At 35.3% G+C, this 25,760-nt stretch overlaps 2 protein-coding genes and 1 pseudogene across 2 annotated transcripts; 2 read left to right on the forward strand and 1 right to left on the reverse strand.

Moving 5' to 3' along the window:
- Positions 1–278: 278 nt before the first annotated feature.
- LOC150029093 (uncharacterized) lies at positions 279–1,842 on the reverse strand (annotated as a pseudogene).
- Positions 1,843–9,145: 7,303 nt separating this feature from the next.
- LOC137809326 (ABC transporter G family member STR2) lies at positions 9,146–13,357 on the forward strand. The gene is made up of 3 exons (XM_068610454.2): positions 9,146–9,717; positions 11,190–11,908; positions 12,144–13,357. The coding sequence occupies exons 1-3, from the start codon at positions 9,232–9,234 to the stop codon at positions 13,117–13,119; spliced, it is 2,181 nt and encodes a 726-aa protein (XP_068466555.1). The 5' UTR covers positions 9,146–9,231; the 3' UTR covers positions 13,120–13,357.
- A 2,200-nt stretch (positions 13,358–15,557) lies between these two features.
- On the forward strand, positions 15,558–25,456 carry LOC137811286 (nodulation receptor kinase). The gene is made up of 15 exons (XM_068612973.1): positions 15,558–16,276; positions 16,582–17,080; positions 17,719–18,185; positions 18,590–18,737; positions 19,181–19,252; positions 19,354–19,422; positions 20,752–20,823; positions 20,935–21,006; positions 21,086–21,261; positions 21,955–22,181; positions 22,377–22,503; positions 22,575–22,643; positions 23,960–24,149; positions 24,681–24,813; positions 24,907–25,456. The coding sequence occupies exons 1-15, from the start codon at positions 16,177–16,179 to the stop codon at positions 25,243–25,245; spliced, it is 2,760 nt and encodes a 919-aa protein (XP_068469074.1). The 5' UTR covers positions 15,558–16,176; the 3' UTR covers positions 25,246–25,456.
- The last annotated feature ends 304 nt before the right edge of the window (positions 25,457–25,760 follow it).

A 25,760-nucleotide genomic window follows, 5' to 3' on the forward strand; every position in this document is an offset into this window, starting at 1 on the left:
AAAATCATCAACTATAGTGAAAAAATATCTATGATCGTGCATAGAGATAACAGAACAAGGACCCCATATATCCATATGAATTAAATCAAATATATGTGCAGAATGAGTAGTTCTAAGAGAAAAGGCAGTTTCTTTTGTTTAGCTTGATGACAAGCATCACAAAAATAAGACTTTTCAACAGATATATCAAGATAATAGGTTTGTAAAATCTTTAGTCTTTCATCAAAAGGATGACCTAATCTTTGATGCCAAAGACCAACAATTTTAGTTACACAGTTCTAGAAAGGAGAAACATGTTGTGTAATGGATCTATCTAAACAATATAAGCCACCAATCAAATCAGTTAAACCAATCCTGTCTCTGATTCCGTTGTCCTGTATGATACACTTGTTAGAACAGAAAGTTAAATCACATTGAAGACAAGAAGTAAGTTTGGATATAGAGACAAGATTGAAAGAAAAAGTTGGAACATATAGAGCATTTATAAGACTAATTTTGTAATTGAGATTAACAGTTCCAGAGTAATTTGATGTAACATAGTGTACATTGGGTAATTTTATGAGAATAGGATTGATACGATGATAAGTGGAAAAATCAGATAAAGTAAAACATACATGATTTGTTGCTCCAAAGTCTAAAATCCAAGTATATTTATTTAGTAAAGGATTCTTTAAGGTATGTGTGTTACCTACAGAGTTAGAGTCCCGGTCTTGTTGACTTGTATCAGTAGCAAAAGATCCAACCTGATTCACTTGAACTTGTCCAGCATAAGTGTTTGCTTGCTTGAGAAGGTTGGTTAAGATTTGATATTGCTGATGATTAAAATGAGTATCACCATTCTCATTGTTGTTGGAATCATACTCCTCTTGAGTGGCAATGTTGTTGACAGAATAAGTCTTACCATTTTGGAATTTGTAACCGGGTGGGTAACCATGCTTTTTATAGCATGTATCGACAGTGTGGCTAGTTCTATTGCAGTGTGTGCAAACCTTTCTATTACTATTATGGCTGACCTTTTTTCCATCCCGATTGGGAAAACCATGTTTCTTAAAGCACACACTATCATTATGACCATTCTTGCCACAAAAAAGAACAAACAACAGAAGACTGCACATTACTCTTGTTTACCATGGGCTGAACATTCTTTATATTAGCAATCAAAGCATTGCTACTCAATTGTCGTTCTTGTTGGGCTACTAAAGAAAACATTTTTTATATAGGTGTGACGGGTTCCATTAAAAGGACATGGGATTTAACATTGTTATACTGATCGTTTAGACCTCTCAAAAATTGTAGGCCTTGGTCTTCCCTTTTTCGTTTAGAGACAATAGAGGAGATATTGCAAGTACAATTCTTACAGATGCAAACAGATTCGGGTCTGAAATATTCCAACTCATCCTAGATCACCCTTAATTTTGTAAAATAGTCGGTGCTTGAGAACTCACCTTGGCTTAGCGAGGATGCCTCCATTTGGAGGTCAGAAATGCGTGAGAGGTCACCTTGAGAATATCTTGTCTTGAGATCATTCAAAATTTCTACAGCTTTGTCCATCCAGACGATGCTTTGACGGATAGGGACGGAAACAGAGTGGACCAGCCACGAGACCACCATGTTGTTGCACTGATTCCATGCTAAGAAGGTGGAATCTGTCTTTGCTGGTTGTGTAGCGGTTCCATCTACAAACTCGAGTTTATCCTTAGCGCTTAACGCCGTAAGCATCGACTGGCTCCATGAATGATAATTGTTAGAGTCCAACACCGGCGAGACAAGAGGAGTAGCTAGATTCTCACTTGGATGGAGATACAAATAACTTGGGGTTGATTCCTCCTTTTCCTTCTTCATGTTGAAAGAAAAATCTGTCCAAAAGAAACCAAAGAAGGAGTAAAATAGAAAAACCAAAACAAGAAAACGAGAAATCAAAGAAAAACAGAGGAGGAGCGGAAGAGTGAAAGAAAGAGAAAGATCGGTGAGACAGGATCAATAAGAGATCAGAGATGAAGCGCAGCAGAGCTCTTCTAAGAAGAGCTCTGATACCATCATGAAAATGGTCAATTGTAGTAAAAGAAAGAGTGCCAAAACAAGAACCGTGAGCACAGAGAAAGAATAAGGAGAAGCTTCGAGAGAGAGAAAAGATGAGTGAAAAAGGATTTCATTAATCAGCGAGTGAATGTACAATATAAAGTGCTTACAAAATGGTAAAAATAATATAGGCACTAGTAAAAGCCCAAAAACCCACAAAGAACCAAAAAACAGAAAACAGAAAAAGTATACAGTAACTAAAATACAACAATAACAAAAAAATATTTTAACATTAGGGTTTCTCGAAATTTACTTCTTCTTTCTTTATTTATGTAATTAGTTTTTGTAAAGGTTTAAGTGTCGAGAATATTAAGAGAAATGGATTTTCAAGGAATAAGAACAAGATCATTTATTCTTCTTTCTATAAGTTAAGATTCTAATTATATTAAACTTCGATAATGTTTCTCATCGATTTCTTATTATACTTTTTATTCCAATTGTTTGGTAAAATGCCACAAAAACTTCTATTTGGCACTTTTATTTATAAATTCATGTATCTACTCATGCACTTAAATTTATTAATAAATTTTTGACAATCATAATTTATTACTTAAATTTTTAACAGAAAATGATTGATAAAAATAATATATAAGAGACACATTCATAAATACACTAATTTAAGGTGTTTTTTTGTTGTTGAAGGTGGTCTCAAATATTTTATATGTGGTTAACTCACTCTTTCTAATATGTCCATTAGGAATAAAAAAAATACATAAACATAGTTACTATAATATTGTAATGCTTTGAGGATTTAACCGTGAAGCACTCTTGCAACACTTGTATGATTGGCTTACCACTCTAATCTAAAATTTTGGAAAGACCATAAAAGCACTTGACAAACTTAAAATAAGGTACCCGTATTGTTGCTTAAATTTCATGTCCTTTCAATTTTTCTTTTGTGTGCTAAGTACCAATCATTAATTATTTCATTAAAAGTTGAGTTATAAAAAAATTACCTACAAGTTAGACTAAGATACAAACCAAATATTAGGTTAATTATATTTAAAGCAATTTTTGAATGGGTTGAAAGGGGTCCTTCTGCTAACTGTACCTGACATCCTATATAGCACTGTATCCGATAGTAGGATGGGTATCTATAAAAGGTATTCTGATATCTAAATTAAGATTTGGTATAAAGTAAGTTAAAAGTAATAAATATTGTTTAATGATGTGTACATTTACTTTATGTTTATTGCAGGATCTAATAGGTTCTTGTTTTGGGTCTATATTAGGATATATCACAAAGTTAATTTTAGTGTTAAAATATGATTTTGTAATACTTTTTAATGAAGTTAATGTACAAAAAGTTAATTATTAGTTCTCTAAGAATCAGATTCAATCATATCATCCGTGTCTTTCAATCAGAAAAATATTATATTAGGTCACCTTATACAACATTTGATTATACCTAGAAGGAGATGACAATATTAACCATCTCTAACGTTAAATAGAATAAATAAATAATTTGAGATTGGCTTATATCTAATAAATAGTAGTTTAGGTTGTCCTAACAAAGACTTGTCCTTTCTTCACCTTCACAAACAAATGAAAGGAAGCCAGAGTAACTTAAGCACTCGCTGAAACATCAAAAGCTTTAGAAATATATTTTCACTCTCTTTGCAGTTAACTTTTTTTTTTATCAGCAAAAAATAATAAAATAAAATGAGATATTTTAGGAGTGTCTTAACCTTTATACAAAAACACCCAAAACAAGTTTCCTACCACCAACCAACACATGATCTAACAAACATTACACTACAAACCAACAATAAACCAGTTCTAGGTATAGGAACCCAACATATACAGTTACATCAACCCACCAAGAGATTACACTCTCAATGTAGGACATGCAGTCAACAACTGAACAAGATCTTTGTCAGCAGGCAGAGGTGCCAAACCAAGTGCCAAAACTCGACAAACCGATCCTACAAGGAGGATAAGTACGCCAAAAAAAACCACCAAATAGATCACACCCTTATTACAGGACATAACAACCAACAACAAAACAATGTCTTTACAGCAGGCTGAAGAACACCAAATACCCAAGAGCCAATACCAACAAACCCATACATAGACCAGAGGTAACCTTCCAAACCTACAAGAATCAGTCATAGCCAGATAGACCTGCACACAACACAAACACCTTCCAAGCGCAACCCAAGGCCACACACCTCAATCCAACCTTGCCAGATAGGAGTAACTGATGAAACCTGCACAAAGCACACCACCACTACCAAGACTGGAAAAATCGTTAGTTAAATAACGCAAAAAATCAGTCTTTCAAATACCTCATACAACAATGAGGTTCCAAACACCAGTCTGAGTAAGATAAAACAACCAATTTTTCTTTTACTGTGACCCAAGACCAAGTCTTCCTTTGTACCACGGTAAAAACCTCCACTAGATCCACCCGCCCATTCTTAAACACAACCCTATTCCTGTGATTCCAAATTTCACTTACAATACCTACCCAAATACGCCCCCCCCAGCACCTGGTAAATGCATGGTTCAAGCCTATAGGTTTGAACATCCTAAAATACATTTGTGCATCACGATGTAGCACCGAAGAGAACCCCAGCCACTCGAGACACATACCCCAAATTCTCCAAGAGATCCTACATTCAAAAAATAAATGTCTTACCGACTCTTCTTCCACACCACACAGGGGGCAGCGATCACTCATCAAAGGTATGCCACATCTCGAAAGATTGTCTTTAGTGGGAATGACATTACATAGCACCCTCCAAGCCATAAATTGTACCGAAGGTAAAGTCTTTAGAGTCCAAAAATGCGAATAAATCCTCACCCACTACAGACTCCTCCCCCATGAGACACTTATATGCTGCCTTCACAGAGAAATCCGTATAATCCACATCCCTCCAGAGCCATTTATCGGGTTTAACTCCACCCTCTCTTGTTAACCTTTTGTTATCCTACAGCTGCATCAGAAGATCAACCAGACTGGATTCCCGCATAAAAAAATTCCTTCTCCACCGCAGCTTCCACAACCAATTATTATTATTCTAAACCCCAACTTATGAGAGAGTACAAACAGTATCTAAGGAAATCGAAAAAAGCCTAGAAAATTTATGCAGTAGAGAAATGTTGTCCAACCATTTATCCTCTTGGATATTTACAAAAGAAATTACATATACGAGTATATAATAATATTAAAAGAAAAACATTTTCTATGGAGTTTTCCACCTCAAGAATATTCTCCTCAGTACACGCAAGACGGAGACTCTACTCAACAATATTTTTTGGTATTGCTTCACCTAAATATTATTAATTAAGAACGGTACTGATAAAGTAAAAAAAAAAAGAAACAAAAAAAGATAATTTTGACGGCAACAAAATGTTATATATAGGCGATGTGATGTGTCGATTTCTTAAATTGAAATTAAACCGATAAATACAAGCTTGAATGAAAAATATTGTGTTTTACCTTATCTTTCTATCATAATGCTGTGATGATCATGATCTTGTTTAAACAAATTCTGCTGGTGATTCATGTTTGATCATTCCAAGAAGAAGAATGTAGCAGAACACCCAATAGGAAGGGAAATAGAAAGTGAGAAGAGAAAAACAAAAAGAGCGAATCCTCTCTTTGATTTTTTTTTTTTATATTAAAATTCTTTTAATTCTCGCACAAAATCAAATTTAATTAAGCAAGATCAAATTTAACTGAAATCAAATTAATTAAGCAAGTTGTACTTGCACTAAATATATAAATATATATGAAATAGATTGCTTTTGAAATTCGTCTTCCCTTTCCCTTCTTTCTCTTCTCGGTCACTTTTTTTTTCGTTTCTTCATTTATATCTCCTTTCTCAGTTTTTTTTACTGGATTCCTCTCGATCTTTCGTATTTGTTTGCTGAATTCCTCTCGATCTCTCGACGTACAGTGTGATAAATGGAGAAACACTGAATATTAAGTCAATGTTTTATTTTTCTCATATCATTCTAAATTTTAAAAAACTAAACTAAACATCTTATCTATTTATACTACTTGACAATGGATCTATTGAACCTCTCACATCATTTTAATCTTTTTAGGCAAATGCTTTCTACACCATATGAATTTCAATATGGACCCAACTTGTTATTGAAAATGATAAAATAATATCTTTTCAAAATGACAAAAATAACCTTAAAATAAAATGAGGATGTAAATAAAAATTACTTTTAAAACCTTTTATCCGAAAATATTCTAGATTTGGATATCCAAAACACATTTTTGAATTCTGTAAATTTTTATCTAGAATGTATTTTCAATTTTTATTTATTTTTTAATTATATTTACTATTTCAGATTTTTAAATCGGAAATAAGAGTAATTTTGGAAATTTAGAAAAATGATAGGATGCATATTAAAATTAATATGGTTAAGAAAAAAATTGTCATCTTTTTTTTTTACTTCACACTAATCAACTTTTATACTTAATTAATTTTATTTACATATTTATACATGTCTACATTTAATCTTGACCGGCCTTTCTGGCTACTGATCAGTTCACAAGTATTATATATATATAATCTCCAAACATTCGGTAACATGTAATCTCAATTGTTGACCAGAAAATTAATAGTAATACATGAACATGTATAATGCATTCGTTGAAATATCTTCTCTTCTAGTTTACTAATTAACAATGAGATGACTTATTTATCCTATAGTAAGGGTGTGCATGGCAAAATTCAATCTAAATCCAAATCCAAATAAGTGGATGGATTTAAAATCCATATCCACTTTAACTAGATCAAATATATTTGGATTTTTTTAAAATCCATTTAAAGTGGATTGAATCCAAATTAAATTCAATTTGTTAATTATATTAAATCCACTTTGTCAATTACATTAAATTCATTTTGATATGGATAAAGACTAACTTGGCTCGAACTGGGCCTAAGCCGACTCAACCTGAACACAGACCAACTCAGCTCTACATCGGCCCCGACCCAGATGTCTCGACATCAGTCCGGGTCCGGACGACTCGACATCGGCCTGGGCCCGAACGACTATACATCGGCTCGGCCCGAACGACTCGACATCAGCCTAGGCTCGAACAACTCGACATCGGCCTCGGCCGAACGTCTCGACATCAGCCCGGGCCCGTCGACATCGGCTCGACATCAGCTTAAGCCCGCTCGGATCGACATCGGCCCGGGCCCGATCGGCTCAAAATCAGCCCGAGCCTGGTCGGCTCGACAGTGACCAGGCCCGCTCGCCTCGACATCGGCCCGGGCCCACACAACTAGACATTGGCTCGAGTCTGGTCAGCTTGACAACGGCCCGGGCCCGATCGACTCGACAAAGGCCCAGGCCCGGTCGGCTCGACATCGGCCTGGGCCCGCTTGGCTCGACATCTGTCTGGGCCCGCTTGGCTCGACATCTGTCTGGGCCCAGTTTGCTTGACATTGGCCCGGGCCCGGTCGGCTCGACATCTGCCCGGGCCCACTCGCCTCGACATCGGCCCGGGCCCGCTCAACTCGAAATCGGCCCGGGCCCGCTCGACTCGACATTTGACCGAGCCCAGTTTGCTTGACATCGGTCAGGGCCCGGTCGGCTCGACATCGGCCCCGGCCCGGTCGCCTCGAAATCGGTCCAGTCTCGCTCGCCTCGAAATCGGCCTGGGCCCGCTTGAGTCGACATCGGCCCGGGCCTGCTCGACTTGACATCGACCCGGGCCCAGTTGACTCGACATCGGCTCGGGTCCGGTCAGCTTGAAATCGGCCCGGGCCCGCTCGACTCGGCATCGGCCCGGGGCCGCTCAACTCGACATCTACCTGGGCCCAGTTTGCTTGACATCGGCCCGGGCCCGGTCGACTCGACATCGGCCCGGGCCCGGTCGGCTCGACATCGACCAGACCCGCTCACTTCGACATCGATTTGGATTTGCTCGGCTCGACATCGACCTAGGCCTGAATAACTCAAAATCGGCCCGAGCCCGCACGACTAGACATCGGCCCGGGCTCGCACGACTCGACATTGGCCCAAGCTCGAATGACTAGATATCAGCCCTGGCCCCCTCGACTCGACATCGGCTTGGACCCGCTTGGCTCGACATCAGTCCGGGCCCGCTCGACTTGACATCGGTCCGGGCCCATTCAGCTCGACGTGGACTTGGGTCAACTTTGCTCAACCTGTGCCTGAATTGTCTTGGCTCAACCTGGATCGGGCCAAGTCAAAATCCAACCCAAAATACAAATTGGATAATCCAAAAATATATCCAATCCATATCTAATCCATATTCAATTAAATGGATTTGATTTAAAATCCAAAAATATGGATTTAGATTTGAAATAAATCCATTTAAATGGATTAAAACTAATATGGATATAGATAATTATGGATTGGATTTTGTAATTTGGATTTTTTACCCACCCTTATCCTATAGCATACTCTACGAGAATCAAATAATTTTAGTTTTTCACGTGTTTCAAACACACAAAAAAAACTTGAAGTTAGTCGAATTCAAAACATAATTATTTACTAGAAGAAAGCTTGTGGATCATCACCAATTTGATTCGAAAGGAAAAGAGATTCCAGCTAAGAAAATTACTCTTTCACTGTCCTTCGATATTTGTTCAACAGCTATGGTAACTTGTGCTTTTGAAAGGGAGTTACAGGGATAAGGATCTTAAGCCCAAACTGTGACACAACGTAGGTTCAATATCCATTATTGAAAAGGATGGTGCTATAATATCATTTTCCAATAAATCTTATTGCGTTTGATCTGCAATATTATGCCAAAAAAAGAAATCGAAAGTAATTTTTTGTTTGTTTTTCCAATAGTTGAAATTGGTAAGTCCGTTAGCATGACACATAAATACAAGAATGAAATATATATAAATATCCAAAAAAGTCTGGTTCATTGCCAGCCTTTCTTTACTGAATATTATATGAAAAATGATACATATGCATGCTTACGTTTAAGCGAATATAATGAACCAAGCGATGAAGAAAACGAGAAGCCACTTTCAGCTTTTCGATGGAAACAACCCCAAATGGATTCTTCAACGAAGACAGCATGGTGAATAGCTTTGGAAGCACCATCTTTCACCGGCAGCACAAAGCACTATTCCCTCTCTTTTAATACATCCTTAACCATCCACCCTTTCAGTTTCAGAGCCCTTCTGAATAGCCTCCACTATGACTCAAGCCAATGGCCACCATCGTGTTGAGACGGTGATTGACATAAGGAAACCACCCGTGAGCTTCACTGGGGGTCTTGTGTTTGAGTGCCTCACTTACACTGTGACAAAAAAGACGAAGGTGGAGGGGAAGTGGTCGAGTAAAGAAGTGGACTTGCTGCATGATATCAGCAGCTATGCACCAAAGGGTTGCATCACTGCAGTGATGGGTCCTAGTGGTGCAGGAAAGTCCACTCTCTTGGATGGGCTTGCTGGGAGGATTGCTAGTGGAAGCCTTAAAGGGAAGGTCTCATTGGATGGTGCAACCATGAGTGCAAGTTTGATCAAAAGAACTTCTGCATATATCATGCAGGAAGATAGGCTTTTCCCTATGTTAACTGTGTATGAGACTTTCATGTTTGCTGCTGATTTTCGCCTTGGACCACTCTCACTTGCTGATAAGAAACAGAGGGTGGAGAAGCTCATTGACCAGCTTGGCTTAACGGTATTCAAATCTGCTACTAATTAATTCACTTCTTTTATATCTTTTTAAGATATAATTTCTTGCTTATATATGTGTTCATGAACACAATTCAAGCTTAACTCATGTAGATAAAGAAATAACAATGATTTAGGGTTTGACTTCAAAGACACGCAATTTAACGAATAAAGTATATAGGATCGGGATACTTTCACAACACACACAAAAATAAGACTTTTTAATGAAGTTTGAATCTGTGTGAAAAGATGATTTTTTTAAAAAAATTTATAAGGGAGTTACTTTGATTATGTAGTTGTTAAATTAATATTTTTTTAAAATAAAAATATTTATTTTTAATTTAAAATATTAATATGTATTATTATATTTTTAAAGTTGTTCATTAAAAATGTATTTTTTTTTAGAGTTATCAAATTATTCTTTCTAAAGATGAATATTCACATCTTTATACATTCTCTGCAATGCATTATGGGTGATCATAATTTTTCCAGAGGTTGGATTTTCAATATATATTTTATATTTAGTTAAGGTTGGATTTTTAATATATATTTCATATTCAGGATTGACAAATCAATTTACAATATAGAACTAACACCAATCCTCATGTTACTAATTCCTCCTCTTACTTGATTTTGTGAGATTAAATTAATATAAATTACATTTTAGAAATTTGTATATATTTATAGGTTAATCCAATTTGACTAAAAATCAACCTTTATTTGAAAAATGAAAGTAGCAAGAAACTAATAACTAAAAAGAGGGTAATACTTTACATCTACTAAGTAACCCATAAAGTGGATATATTTTTTTGGGTGTGTGTGAAAGTATACTTTTTCAAGTTTAAAAAAAAAGTATTTTTACATTCTACACTAACAATTAGATCACTCATTTTTAGGATAATATAATCATTAAAAAATGAACTTTTATATTGATAAAGGAAAAAAAAAAGATAAAAGGTAAAATAGGAGGTGTAAGGTGGGTATAAAAATATAAGGAGTATAAAAATATCTTATAGAAATAGAAAAAAAAATATTACAAGTGAAATGTACAGTTTATAATTGTGATAAAAAACAATACAATTTTCAAAAGGTGTTAATAGGTTAAATGTCCTGCACCAGATCACAAATGAAACTGAAAAGAGAATTATTTTTCGCTCGAAATAATTTTAAAATTATTTATGAAATTACATTTTGTAAACTGATTTTTTACCAATGGTCAAAATAACATTTTTTTTTTCAAAATTATTCCTTCTCTTCTCTGCGCATAGGTTCACATTTTCAAACAGAAAAAAAAAATATTTCTTTACTAATGAAGTTATCAATATATCAACACTCAAAACTATATTCAACTAATAAAAAATATCAAAGTATCATTGTCCAATTTTGATGGAACTCATCAAAGTATCTTATCTCTTTTCTTAATGAGTTATCTTTCTTTTTTTCTTTGTTTGTGTGTTTACGTTTGTTGTGGTGGTGCAGTCATCTCGGAACACTTACATAGGAGATGAAGGGACAAGAGGAGTGTCCGGCGGAGAGCGGCGGCGCGTGTCAATCGGCGTGGACATCATCCACGGCCCATCACTTCTCTTCCTGGACGAGCCAACCTCAGGGCTAGACTCCACCAACGCCCACAGCGTGATCGAGAAAGTGCACGACATCGCCCGCAGCGGCAGCACCGTCATCCTCACCATCCACCAGCCCTCCTCCAGAATCCAACTCCTCCTCGACCACCTCATCATCCTCGCACGGGGCCAGCTCATGTTCCAAGGGTCGCCGCAAGACGTGGCCCTCCACTTGTCACGCATGCCACGCAAAGTCCCCAAGGGAGAGAACCCCATTGAAAGTCTCATTGACGTGATCCAAGAGTACGATCAGAATGAGGTTGGCGTTGAAGTACTTGCAGAGTTTGCACGCACTGGGGTCAAACCACCTCCTTTGTCTAACCACCAACACTCGCTCTCCACTGTTGCACCCTCTCATGCCCCTTCCTCGCACCTTAGCCACAGGTTTGACGACAAGTCTCTGGACTTTTCTCACTCCTCGCAGGTAAGTAGAAGGGCCGTGGACGAATTCGATCACAGTCTCAGAAGTCCTTATAACAACACTTCCATGTCTTGGAGCACTGGGAACAGTGCAGCCTTTCTCAAATTCACACCTGCACGGCTTAAGAATGATCACAAGCTCAACAATACCACAAGGTTTGCAATATTTCACTATTTTCCCAAATCATAAAATTCAGAAAAGTTTAAATATAAATCAAACTAATTCAAGGGATAATTCATATAATTTAATTTGACTATATTTACAAATAGCACACAATATATAGTTATCATAATTTCCAATTGGATCAGGCATAACACTTTTGAGTTACAGTGTATACAAATAACTAAGTATTGTTGTTGTGATGCTTATAATGAATTGTGTGATGAGCAGAAACAATGCTTCAGCTGGCTACTACACATACTCGAGTGAAATCCTTCAAGCGACTCCAACACCCCACAGCAGTGACTACACAGTGAATGAGAATGACTACCTCACTCCATCAAATGGCACAGAAGAACACCTTGGCGCAAAGTTTGCAAATTCTTACCTAACAGAGATATGGATTCTCATTCGCCGCAACTTCATAAACATAAGGCGCACCCCTGAGCTTTTTCTCTCAAGACTGATGGTTCTTACCTTCATGGGGTTCATGATGGCCACCATGTTCCACAACCCTAAACAAGATTTGCAAGGAATCACCAACCGCCTCAGCTTCTTCATCTTCACAGTGTGCCTCTTCTTCTTCTCTTCCAATGATGCCGTCCCAGCCTTCATCCAAGAGAGGTTCATCTTCATAAGGGAAACTTCTCATAATGCCTATAGAGCTTCCACTTACACCATTGCAGGCATAATCACTCACATGCCATTTATTCTTCTCCAAGCAGCTTCCTATGCAGTCATTGTTTGGTTTGCCCTGAAACTTCAAGGCCCTTTTCTTTACTTCTTGCTTGTTCTCTTCGTTTCTCTTCTGTCAACCAATTCATTCGTGGTGTTTGTGAGCTCAGTGGTGCCAAACTACATCTTGGGTTATGCTATGGTTATTGCCTTCACTGCCTTGTTCTTCTTGTTCTGCGGATACTTCTTGAACAGCCATGACATTCCCCGTTACTGGCGTTGGATGAACATAATTTCAACGATGACATACCCTTATGAGGGGCTCTTGATGAACCAGTACCAGTGCAATGATACGTTTGGATATATTGATCAAGTACCCATTATCGGTTTTCAGATCTTGGATAGTCTACATATCAAGACTGATGGACGTAGGAAGAGGACAGTTGTGCTTATAATGTTTGGTTGGGCTGTGCTATACAGGATTTTATTTTACCTAGTCCTTCGTTTTGCATCAAAAAACCAGAGGTCGTAGAGAACTGTATCTTAGGGAAAGTGTGCGAGTTAGTGAATCATTTGATTTGTTTTGCACTGCAGACATGGAGGAACTGTTAAATATGTTGCTTCAAAGTATTTTGTTTTGCATCAAGCTTTGTAAATTATGTAGCTTGATGGGCTTTTTGTATACCGTACAATAAAGCAATTCAAGGAACTAGATTAACAAATCTCATAGCGTTATTTAATTTTGTTTGCATAATAAAGACCTAAACTTGCCAATGATCTGGCTTTTTCAGTGTTTTCTCTAAGTCATTGTGCTATAATGTGTTTATGAGTTTATGGCAATCTGATGAACTCCTATTTAATGCTGATCATCTTTCTTAGGTTGGATTTTAAAAAAAGTATTTTAAAATATAATTTTAAGTTTAGATCTTATCATGCAGTTTACAAAATTTTCCCCTAAAATATGACACAAGAATACTCAAAAACTAAATTACACCCAGTAAAGGAGAACAATATGGAATAGAAAAAGGGACAAAAAAAAACTTATAAGTGTATAATGTTTAAAATATATATATGCTTTGTAATCCATATATGGATATAAAGTGGAAAACATGAACTTCCACCATGGGGGTGAAGAGGGGGTGGAGTGAAGAAAAATAGAAAACGAAAAGATATAGTGTAATTGGTAGAGGAGGAATCGTGGAGAAATAGAAAAGAAAGAGAAGCAATAAATGGAAAATTGGAATTGCTTGGTTGATTGAAATGTGTTTTTTATTTTATTTTGCTGTTTAAACCTGTGAGTAATATAAGAAATGCTAGGTTTTTATTTCATATCTTTTTTTCTAATTTTCTCAAACCCAATATATTCATAGATTTTAATCTATTTGATATTTATGTTGTATTTCTTTTTAAATTTCCTATATTCAATAATTTTACTTTTTTTATTCTTAACCATTTAAAAAAGGATATAATAGATAATGTGGTACAAAATAATAAAATTAGAAAAGGGATTATAATTACTCTAGTTCATTTCCATTTGAAAGAAGAATTTTACATGAAATGAATGAAAAGAAACATTACTTCAATTTCAAAATTTTGGGATTTCCCCTTGACGTAATATAAAAACGATTAATGTTGAGTAGATAATTCCAATTAGATTGACTTATTAAAGATGAATGGAATGTTTTGTTTTTATTTTATAACTATTATTTTGGTTGATGATTGATTATGAAAGGTCTTCTACCAGTTGTTGTGGCAAGTGTTGGATGATTTTTTATTTTATTTTCCAAAGATAATATGTAGAGTTGAAGCTTGGCCTTATAATAGAGGTTTTGGGCATATGCATGTATTATTAGCAGACAAAGCTTAATACAGAAATATGCGTAAATCCATTGGAAGTATCAATTCACTTTGTCGGGTATAGGCAAGCCAACTCGAATGGAATAATCATATTTAAAATCTTAGGCCAAAATGTATAATATATAATATATAATGGGGAAAACCTTTAATCATACCCAAAAGGCTAATTTAACCTGAGTTTTTCCCAGATGATTTATTAATGTATGCCACCATTGATTAGGATTTCAAACTTGAAGTGAAGAATTAGGAAATTGAATTGCATTGACTTAATGTTCATGTAAAATAAGGGAAAAAGTAATTGATTTTGTCTTGGTAAGGATAATTTTGATAGCTGATGTAGCAAGATGATGATGACTGCATCAAATTCTTTTAACTTAAACATTAATCTTCAATTTGAATCCTTTTACCAGCTTTGAAATTACCGGCAATATATAAATATTCTATGCAACTTGTTACTCGGACTAATACTATAAAGAACAATATTCTTTTTTACACAAAATACAAGTTTATGGTTAATGAGATGTGCTTGAACGTGTTATGGGATTGAGATTGACCAAACAAAAAAGTTATATGTTAATCATATCAACATCTATCCTTTCTGTATATGACTAAGAAGCTATATATGAGATTAGGTAAGCAATTATATTGACAATAAATTCTGCTAAATTTTGATAAATGGATAGTAATTTAATTTGTGAAGAAATTTTTAGTCTGATCACGCTTAAAAGTTAGGCTAGTACTACAAGGATGTGAAGGGGTTACCTGCTCTTTTGGGGTTTTCTTGAGCCACTTCCTCTTCATACTTGGTTTCAAATGTTTATCTGTAAGTAAAATATTATAGAAAACATGAAAGGGAATAATTGGTGTGTTGATAGTGCTAGGCATGAGAATGAACAGTCTCGTCTTTGAAACTAATCACAATTCCTATATTTAGTAATTTTTTATTTGAATTCCTTTCCCCCGTAACTTCATTACCTACCTAAAGCGAAATCAGATACACGAGACTCTAACAATAATGTCCATAACCATTTGTATAAAAATGCATAGGTCAACATTAGTGAAAAGCTAAGTATACAAATTTATAATAAATATATTCAACGATACGTCACTTACAGTTGCTACGTATACCAGAAAAGTTCAAATTTGTTCCATGAAGATACCACTCTTATTTTGATCATTTAACATCCATGGTTTCAAATGAGAGGAATGAAGGCAGAAGAAGACGAAGGAGTGGTCTGTCCAATTATTTTACACCATATCAATATTAAATACACATAATCAAGCAACCACCACCACCACTCCATGAAAAATAATGTTTAACGTCAATAACATATAAAACTATAAAAGAAATATTTAACTTTGGATTTATACTAATTCAATCTCCTTACTCGTCTTCCATCTCTTTCCTAGCTACTACCTCCTGCCGTTTCCAGGCTTGAAGTCAAACCCCTATATCTCAAGAATATTTGTTCTTCTAATCCTCCATCCAATTCAGTACTTGTGCAAAATGGCGTCAAAATCTTTCACAAGAGACAAGTTCTCAGAATTATGGGATTAAGCAAGCTTTATTTCATTTCTCCCCTAATCTGAGATATAGGAAAACTCAAGAGTGTTGATGATCAAGGCAGAGAAAGAAATGGAATTCAGAAGAAGATTTATGGTACTAGGTGATGAAGTGTTAGTTGGCATGATTCAAGTTTGCAAACCAATGGGGTAACCTCTATTTCAGATTATGATGGAATTACCAGAAATTTGGGTATTGAGACTGGTTGTGGCAAGTGCTGTTTGTCTGCATATATTTATCAGATCAGTTTCTGGCTTTGCAACTGAAGGTTAGTAACTTAAGGTTATAATTCTCTTAGATCATGATGTCTATTACCTGGTATATTTTCCAATAATTGTAGCAAAAAAATTAATATAAAGTAAAGGTCAAGTGATAATCACAGTTAAAATGAGAAAAAACAAACAAAAATTTGTGAGGATGAAGAAATAGAACTGGTAGTTTTATACTTTCAGTTTCCAAACAGAGAGAATCTTAAAACCATTTTACACTTTCTTTTATTTATGTTGCTCAAATTTATTTAGGGGAAAATCCCTTTTAGTACAAAATAAATATAATCCGTGACATTTTTTGTAGGGTTTGAAAACATAGCATGTTGTGCTGATTCAAATTACACAGATCCACAGACCACCTTAAACTACACAACAGATTACTCATGGTTCCCTGACAGAGGAAGCTGCAGAAGACCTAAAATTGGGTTGAATGAAAAAGTTCGACTGTTTTCTATAGATGAAGGAAAAAGATGTTACAATTTGCCAACAATTAAGAATAAAGTATATCTGATAAGGGGCACATTTCCATTTGACAGTGTAAATTCTTCCTTTAATGTTTCAATTGGGGTAACACAATTAGGTGCAGTGAGACCATCCACGCCCCAGGACTTTGAGATTGAGGGAGTTTTTAGGGCTACCAAAGACAACATAGACTTCTGCTTAGTGAAGGGGGAGGTGGATCCCTTTATTTCTCAGCTGGAATTAAGGCCATTGCCTGAAGATTACCTCTCAGAGGATTTGCCTGCCAGTGTTTTAAAATTGATAAGCAGAAATAGTCTTTGGGGCACAAAAGATGAAATCAGGTACGTCATATACTTTAGTTTGAGGTAAATTTCACCAACATTTATCAAAAAAGTGTATCTCCTAGAAATCTACAAGGCTTAGGAGTCATCATCACTTAATGGTTTTTATGGAAGCATTATATTCACAATATTTAGAATGGATGTTAAATATTCAATCAACATATTTAGGGGATAAATAATAGCAATTTGCATTGTTCTTGGTCATGCTTTAGACAATCAAGTAGAGCACCATGTGCAAGAAACATACCTACAAATGCATGAGATAACCTATCTTCACCTAATAGACAGAAGTGTAACACACATTTATGTACAGCTTTTTCTCTTTATGATCCAATGATGTACAGGTTTTTCTCTTAATGATGCAATAAGATGCATCGTAATAAAAATAACAACAAAACGAGAAGCCAAAAATCTATCACTCAATCCATTATAATGTGACTCACAAGAATTACTGTCATCACATATACACCGTAAGTGGTGCAAATTGCAAAAAGGGTGTCAATGGGATTTATCCTTAATTTTCTATTGAAGTGATTTGTGTTTAGTGTTTGGTCTATAACTTTGTTTTGCTTCTTGGAACCATGGACTACGAACATGAACAGAAGGTCTTATAATATGGCTACTTTACCAAATTATAGGTTCCCAAATGACCCAAGTGATAGAATGTGGAAAGCAACTTCAAGTCCACCATCTGCTCTCCTATTGTCTTACAATGTTAGCAATTTTGACCTCAAGTCCAACATGACACCACCTCTACAAGTTCTACAAACTGCTCTTACCCACCCTGAGAGATTGGAGATCCAGAGTAGCCTTGACACTGAGGATTATGAATATCGTGTCTTTCTCTACTTCCTTGAATTAAATAGCACTGTCAAAGAAGGAAAAAGGGTGTTTGACATCTATGTTAATGGTGAGATTCAACGGGAGAAATTTGACATATTGGCTAGAGGGTCCAACTATACATACACTGTCTTGAACGTTTCAGCAAATGGTTCACTTAATTTAACCTTGGTCAAGGCATCTGGTGCTGAGTTTGGACCCCTTTTGAATGCTTATGAGATCTTGCAAATGCGATCATGGATTGAAGAGACCAACCAAAAAGATGGTAAACGTGTTTGTGTTGTTTTCCTCCTTTTTTGTGTGGGGTTATTGCCTTTGGGACCTATTTGGATAAACTTCTCTCTAAGAATTTATAGAAGAAAAAGCTAAGAAAAAATTATATCAGCTTCTTCAAAAGTAAAATTATTTTACACAATCTAATTTGTAGAAACTTTCTCATATAACTCTCTAGAGTTTTATTTTTTAATCTGTGGTGAGCTACTTTTGAGTAGTTCATATATTTTTTTCTTATTTTTCTCTTTTAGGAATCCTTACAGAGAAGTTTGTCCAAATACACCCTTAGTTCTTTGCATTCCATTTGCTTATTCATTTCTACACTTAAGATGGTATATGGGTGTATTTTAATTTGTAACCAATCTTCAATCTCTTTCTCTCTTATTTTTACTTCAGTGGAAGTGATTCAGAAGATTAGAGAAGAACTGTTGTTGCAAAACCAAAACAAAAAAGTGCTAGAGAGTTGGACTGGAGACCCTTGTATTTTCCCCTGGCACGGAATAGAGTGTGATGGTTCAAATGGCTCGTCTGTTATCACCAAGCTGTAAGTCCTTCAGTTCTAGTTAAAACACTGCCTCATGTATATCAACTCATTATGGATTTAATAACCCAACACAGGATGATCACAGTGGAAATGAAATGTAACCCTGGTGAATTTAATCCATAGTGTCAGTGATTTGAATTATTACGTGATTTAAAAACTCGCTCAGCTGAGAGTTTTTGAAGAAAATAAGAAAGATGGATTTTTACTCCATGTAATACTTTACCAAACATGCACTCAATCTCACAACTATGTCTATAGGAATACCTAGACAAAGACCAATATAGATAGCGGCTTTAATGCATTGATACATGCAATTGTCAACCAATCCATATCTCTAGCTAAGTAGGTTCTTGTTTAGATAAATGAAGTGTTTTCTTTATGTGTTTATTCCCCTTTTCGTAAACTTTTATTGTTATCTACATTTTTTTTTTCCTTATTACCAGGGATCTTTCCTCAAGTAATTTCAAAGGACCAATTCCTTCTACTGTTACTGAGATGACCAACTTAAAAATACTGTATTGCCTTCAAAACTCTAATTCAATTGTTTCTACTTCTATTTTTGGAGGATAATCTGGGACTGTGATATGCATTGATGTAATTATTTGGTCATGTGCAGGAACCTGAGCCACAACAATTTCAATGGTTATATTCCCTCGTTTCCACCGTCCTCCTTGTTGACATCAATGTAATGATCCCTTCTAAAATGTTTAGCTATGACTGGATGTCACAAGCTGAATTATAGTACTTCTATTATACTTGTTGATGTTATCATGAAAATAAGCAGAACCATAACACTTAATTACTGAACAAATTGCTAGAAGGTTCACTTTTACTCGGCTCAACATGCATTTACCTGAAATTTGATTTAAATGGATGGCGAAAATTGCATGATCTAATAAACAAGTTTTGTTTGTAGCCCTTATTCTCCTTCTTGAAGGAGCGAGGAAGCATAACCGTGTAGTAATACATGGATTCTGTATCATATACACATATGAACAATACATGTTGGGAATCCCTTCTTAATTAATGGGAGACCATGACCAATGAATCTTGTTAAATGATCCATTGATTATATTCAATGATGGTTATTTCAAACTCTTGAAGACTATGAAGTTCAACCTAGAAAGTTGAAGATAATTTTTTGAAGGTATCTTGAAAATGTGACAAACATTAGTTATTCGTTATCATTTTATGAAGAAGTCTTTCTCTTCTTCTCGATATAAACGGAACTTGTGAGGAAGAAAAAGAAAGCAAGTGAGAAGAGTAACATAGAGAATAAATGAGAGAATTGATATCCACCATAGTGTGAGACTAAAAATCCTAGTGAGAGGCTAGAGAGACATTGTATTTCATCCTAGTTCGGTGAGATTAAGTGTTATCCTCATAGAGTGAAAGAAACAAATATTGTAATTCTACTTTTATAGTGAAAACATTTTCTGAACTAGGTCCCATAGGTTTTTACTCCTTAATCAAGTTAAGGAGGTTTTCCCACGTTAAAATTCTTGGTGTCATTGTTCTATTTTGCTCTATTTTCTTTTGTTTGCTTATTTCTTCTAAAGGTGCCCATTTTGTATCTACACAAAGATGGGAGAATTAGTTATGATTTTCCCAACAATACATAACTGCATTAGGGTTACACTCAATTGAAATAAATCCTTCTGATTTGATATCTCAGTACATGCTCTAACATCCTATGCAAAACTCTATGGAATTAGGTTAGTAACAGAAGAGGTAGAAAATATCAATTAAGCAGTATCTATAATATTCATGTGCATCCTAACCTTTATTTCTCTGTGACACTTTAGTAGGTGCAGATATGCCTCTATATGCGATGTCTGCATGGATAATATTTGGAAAGATATGCTTTGACATTATTATGTTACATATACTGATCTTATTTCTTCCTTCCTGCACTTAGATTCAAATCATAGAGAATTTTCCTACTAGTGTCATCAAGAAAATTACCTACCACTGAAACTTGTTCCTGTGTTGATTGATTTATATTTCCGTGCAGAGATCTAAGCTACAATGATCTTATGGGGTCACTTCCAGAATCAATTGCCTCACTGCCATATTTAAAATCTTTGTAAGTATTTGAGTTGACATTCTATTTCATCTATACCAAGAAGTCACTTTTAATTATTTAGTTTTTTAATATACTTTCTACAAATTTTGCTTGTACTCTATTCATTCTTAGGTATTTTGGCTGCAACAAACGCATGAGCGAATACACTCCAGCTAATTTGAATGGTTCACTGATCAATACAGAGTATGATGCACTCTCTGAAACGGGAAAACAGACGCTTTAATTAAAGCATAATTTGACTATTTTAGCATTAATATTTCAGTTACGGAAGATGCAAAGCAAAAGAACCTAGATTTGGACAAGTATTTGTCATTGGTGCTATTACATGTGGATCACTTTTGATCACAGTGGCAGTTGGAATCATTTTTGTTTGCCGCTATAGACAAAAGTTGATTCCATGGGAAGGATTTGGTGGAAAGAACTACTTAATGGAAACAAGTACGCATTTTGTCTTTTCTAATCCTTTTTTCATCCTATGTCTCTCTGCATTCTAAAACAGTACATTTACTTTTAAGATTAGAAAACACAAATATATACTCACTTCCCTTTTTAAATGCAATCCCGGATCATAAGATCAATGGTCTTGAAAGATTATTACCTTTATTATGTACATGGTTTTACATACAAAAAAGAATTAGTTTCAATTTCTATTGGCTTCAAAAAGAACAAGCAAGATAAATATGAATTGAGATTTTGGTGTTCTGAAGAAAGGTTTAAAGAGACATACATCTTTAATTGCATTACCCTTCACATTTTATAGATTTCAACAGCCCTTGTCTTCAATATTAATTCCACTTTTCTTCTATTGTTTAGCTTGTCACCCGTGCATGTAACTAAAGCAAATTTAGGGTTAAGCTACCATTTCAGTCAGGAACTCGCACATAATGTTGTGTATTGTGATGAAAGTAACGAAGGGGAAAATCTATTAGAAAATTAACATATGCAAATTTCTATATAAATGACTGTTAAAAGTTTGCATTCCATACCTGTGCACTTAGCACGAGAACTTCATTGATCACACCGCTATCAATGTGTTTTTTCTTCTGCGTGAGAGGGACACTGATTTTAGCATGTAGGTTTTGTTCAATTTACACTTGAGTATATGACATAATTTTCTACAAAAACATGCAGATGTAATATTCTCTTTGCCAAGCAAAGATGATTTCTTAATAAAGTCTGTATCAATTCAAACATTCACTTTGGAAGATATAGAGGTGGCCACAGAAAGGTACAAAACATTGATAGGGGAAGGAGGATTTGGTTCTGTTTACCGGGGCACTCTAAATGACGGTCAAGAAGTGGCAGTGAAAGTCCGTTCAGCCACATCAACGCAGGGAACTCGAGAATTTGATAATGAGGTACAATAGGCATTATTTAGTTTATTAGATTATCAAAGTTCCCAGGAAATTTTCCTAATTAACATTTTTTTGCTGCAAGAGTAATTCAAAAGTGAAGTCACTACATCCCTGGCTCTTACATTCCCCAACTCCTCTTTTTTGAAGTTTTAACAATTGCCTACTTTTCCACCATCTCATCTGTGATGTATCTTGCAGCTAAACCTACTTTCTGCAATACAGCATGAAAACCTAGTGCCTCTTCTTGGTTACTGTAATGAAAATGATCAACAAATTCTCGTGTATCCTTTCATGTCCAATGGTTCTTTGCAAGATAGACTCTATGGTAAACATTCAAAATCCTTTCAGATTATTTGTTTTGATACCCACTAATTCTAAATTTCAACTTTATAACAGGGGAACCTGCAAAGAGAAAAATATTAGACTGGCCAACTAGACTCTCTATTGCTCTTGGTGCAGCTCGAGGCAAGTAATATGATGTTTTACTTTTACTAAGCTGCAGCAAATATACCTAATCAACACAACAGCTTGAATCATATCAGGAAGGAAAATAAACTAAAAAGAGGCATATTGATTCTATTGAATAAAAAACTCCAGGAAATGATAAGCTTTACTGATTGACAACGATGGGGGAAATCATATTGATTTCTACCACTTTTTAGCTTAGAATGATTAAGATGAAGGTATTTGAGGGGGAATTCCAGAAGAATCCGACAAATAGCATGCATTTCATGATAGTATTTTCATACCCAATGGCAACAATCTACAAGTATTACCTCAACTCTCTTCAAACAATATATTAATTTTAGTTTTAATAATTTTTTGGTGTTATTGGACTGTTGAGTGTTGACTTTAATCTTTTAAAACATTAAATCCAGCAAATAATGATTTAAATCAGAAGAGTAACAAGCTCATGAATTCTTAATGTTAACATTTTAAGAAAAAAAGATAATACTAGTCAAAATGGGTCACTCTGAAGCCTTTTGGCCTATTTTGGTTGACTAAAAATGAGGCCTATTTTCTAACTCCTTAGGTAGTTAAATGAATGTCTTTCATTGGATAAAGTGAGAGAATTATTACTTTAACATATTAAATTAATTTATTATAATTAATAAATAAAATTTAACCTATAAGTATGGATAATTTAAGTTACAATATTATTATATTATTGTATTTTTTATCTTTCAAATAAAACAATAAAATAATTTATTTTTTTAAACTATTTCTTTTATTTTAATTTTTAATTATAAAAAAGAACCGGCAAACCACCTGGGCTTGCCTCTAGCCTACCAAGTTAGCGGGTCAGAGAATACTTACTGTCAATCTATACCATCAAACTAGTGGCAGGTTGGTTGGAGGCCAGCTTTGTCATGCATAGTAGCAAAGGAAGCTTTAAAATTTGGGGAAAATTGAGGCTACTATTCCTCAAATATCATAAGCTTTCAGCAGATTCCTAGTCTAGCTTAAAAATAAGTTATTCTAGCCTCTGTTCTGTTGTTTTAGAATTGTAGATAAAGAAAATATGGTGAGATTTACTGGGAGGAACAGGAACCACATCACTGATAGTGTTTCTTCATAGTTGCAATGCATTAGAAGAGAGAGAGAGAGAGAGAGAGAGAGAGGGAGAGACAATACTCACCAAGTAATATCTGACAATGCTTTAATTGGTTCATCATGGATCTAAAGAGAAACATGGCATGATGCATCCTTAGTCTTATCTGTCTTCATTACAATTTTAATCAATATCATGTTGAATGTTAACAAATTTTCTAATTAAGCAGGTTTGGCATATCTCCATACATTTCCAGGACGTTCAGTAATACATAGGGACGTAAAATCAAGCAATATACTTCTAGATCATAGCATGTGCGCTAAGGTTGCAGATTTTGGTTTCTCAAAATATGCTCCTCAAGAAGGTGACAGTAACGTTTCTCTTGAAGTCAGAGGAACTGCAGGGTACCTGGATCCTGAGTAAGTGGACATTTTTATCATGTCTTAACCACAACTTCTGATACTGCTTTCCTCCATCACTTTGAGCAAAAGATTTATTACACTACCCACATAAAGGATTCTAGGAATCATCTCAAAAGAAAGGCCCTTAAACACAAATAATATTTGAAAAAGAAAGGCCCTTAAACACAAATAATATTTGAAAAAGAAAGGCCCTTAAACACAAATAATATTTGAAAAAGAAAGGCCCAAACTCTCCTATCATTTACCGCATTGAGTTCTGTGTCATGGAAGCACTGTCAACTACAGACAGATTGAAGAAATGTTTCTGATGAGAATTTCCTATATGAAGAGTATATTTATTCATAAACGTATAGAAACTAGTTGTTCTATATACAAGTAACTACAAATTTCAATAGATGATAATCTGTGAGATTTCAAACGAGAAGAAAAAGAATCTGTCACTTCAACTCTATTTTACCTTTGTTACAAAATACAACTATAATCTAAACAACTTTTACAATACCAGAAACTTATCCCCATGCATTGCAGATACTACAAAACCCAACAATTATCGGAGAAGAGTGATGTCTTCAGCTATGGCGTGGTTTTACTTGAAATTGTGACTGGTAGGGAACCTCTTGACATAAAGAGACCACGGAATGAGTGGAGCTTGGTTGAATGGGTATGGTCCATGTACTAAATGTTTTGTTTTATTGGATTGTACTAAATTACATTTTGTTGACGTCACTAAGAAATAACTTTGCATGCATTGCAGGCTAAGCCATATATAAGAGCATCAAAGATGGAAGAAATTGTGGATCCTGGCATCAAGGGGGCATACCATGCAGAGGCAATGTGGAGAGTGGTGGAAGTAGCACTGCAGTGTCTTGAACCATTCTCAGCATATAGACCAAACATGGTGGACATTGTCCGTGAGTTAGAGGATGCTCTCATCATAGAAAACAATGCATCAGAATACATGAAGTCCATTGACAGCCTTGGAGGATCAAACCGCTACTCTATTGTCATAGAGAAAAGGGTGCTGCCCTCAACTTCATCAACAGCAGAATCAACCATCACCACACAAGCCTTGTCCCATCCACAGCCGAGATAGCAAATGGTTGAAAATGGAATTCTTTTGATTCGTTTTTCATAACTGCTTTAGTCATAATACATTTCATATGGTAAAGGAGAAAATACTAGTTTTTGTGATGGTAATTTCATCCTATCAATGCACCTTCAAACTAATCTCTCTTGCTCGGCCTCATTTTTATGAGTGAAAGGAATAAAGTGGGTCAAATGCAAAAGGCCATATCATTTGCCAAGTCCGAACTTGACTGATAAAAAATTGCATAAACTAAATTGATTGTGATTTAATATTAATACAGTATAACTGTGCATTGAACAAAGCTAAATATGTCAAACTTGACACATTGGTGGACTTGGACTGGTTACATAAACTAGGACGAACACCTAAATATGTAAGGAATATTCTAAGTCCAGCCAGGAACTTACTAAGGGGTCCTTTTATCTCTTTTTTTGTTTGGGTAGAAATATGTCAACAACATAAATGTTGGCCATTTGAATGATCTTTATTATTTGTGTGGAATCACGATCGAAATACTAGTG

This window comes from Phaseolus vulgaris, chromosome 2 (genome assembly GCF_051622355.1).
Source record: "Phaseolus vulgaris cultivar YP4 chromosome 2, ASM5162235v1, whole genome shotgun sequence".
NCBI lineage: Eukaryota > Viridiplantae > Streptophyta > Magnoliopsida > Fabales > Fabaceae > Phaseolus > Phaseolus vulgaris.

What these genes read in the sequence shown, in the direction of transcription:
- LOC137811286 (XM_068612973.1), top strand. Translation starts at nt 16,177, where the DNA reads ATGATGGAATTACCAGAAATTTGGGTATTGAGACTGGTTGTGGCAAGT. An exon ending in ATGACCAACTTAAAAATACT is followed by an intron (nt 19,253 to 19,353) that starts GTATTGCCTTCA and finishes GGTCATGTGCAG; the next exon opens with GAACCTGAGCCACAACAATT. An exon ending in TGCTCTTGGTGCAGCTCGAG is followed by an intron (nt 22,644 to 23,959) that starts GCAAGTAATATG and finishes CTAATTAAGCAG; the next exon opens with GTTTGGCATATCTCCATACA.
- LOC137809326 (XM_068610454.2), top strand. Translation starts at nt 9,232, where the DNA reads ATGACTCAAGCCAATGGCCACCATCGTGTTGAGACGGTGATTGACATA. An exon ending in TTGACCAGCTTGGCTTAACG is followed by an intron (nt 9,718 to 11,189) that starts GTATTCAAATCT and finishes GTGGTGGTGCAG; the next exon opens with TCATCTCGGAACACTTACAT. An exon ending in AAGCTCAACAATACCACAAG is followed by an intron (nt 11,909 to 12,143) that starts GTTTGCAATATT and finishes TGTGATGAGCAG; the next exon opens with AAACAATGCTTCAGCTGGCT.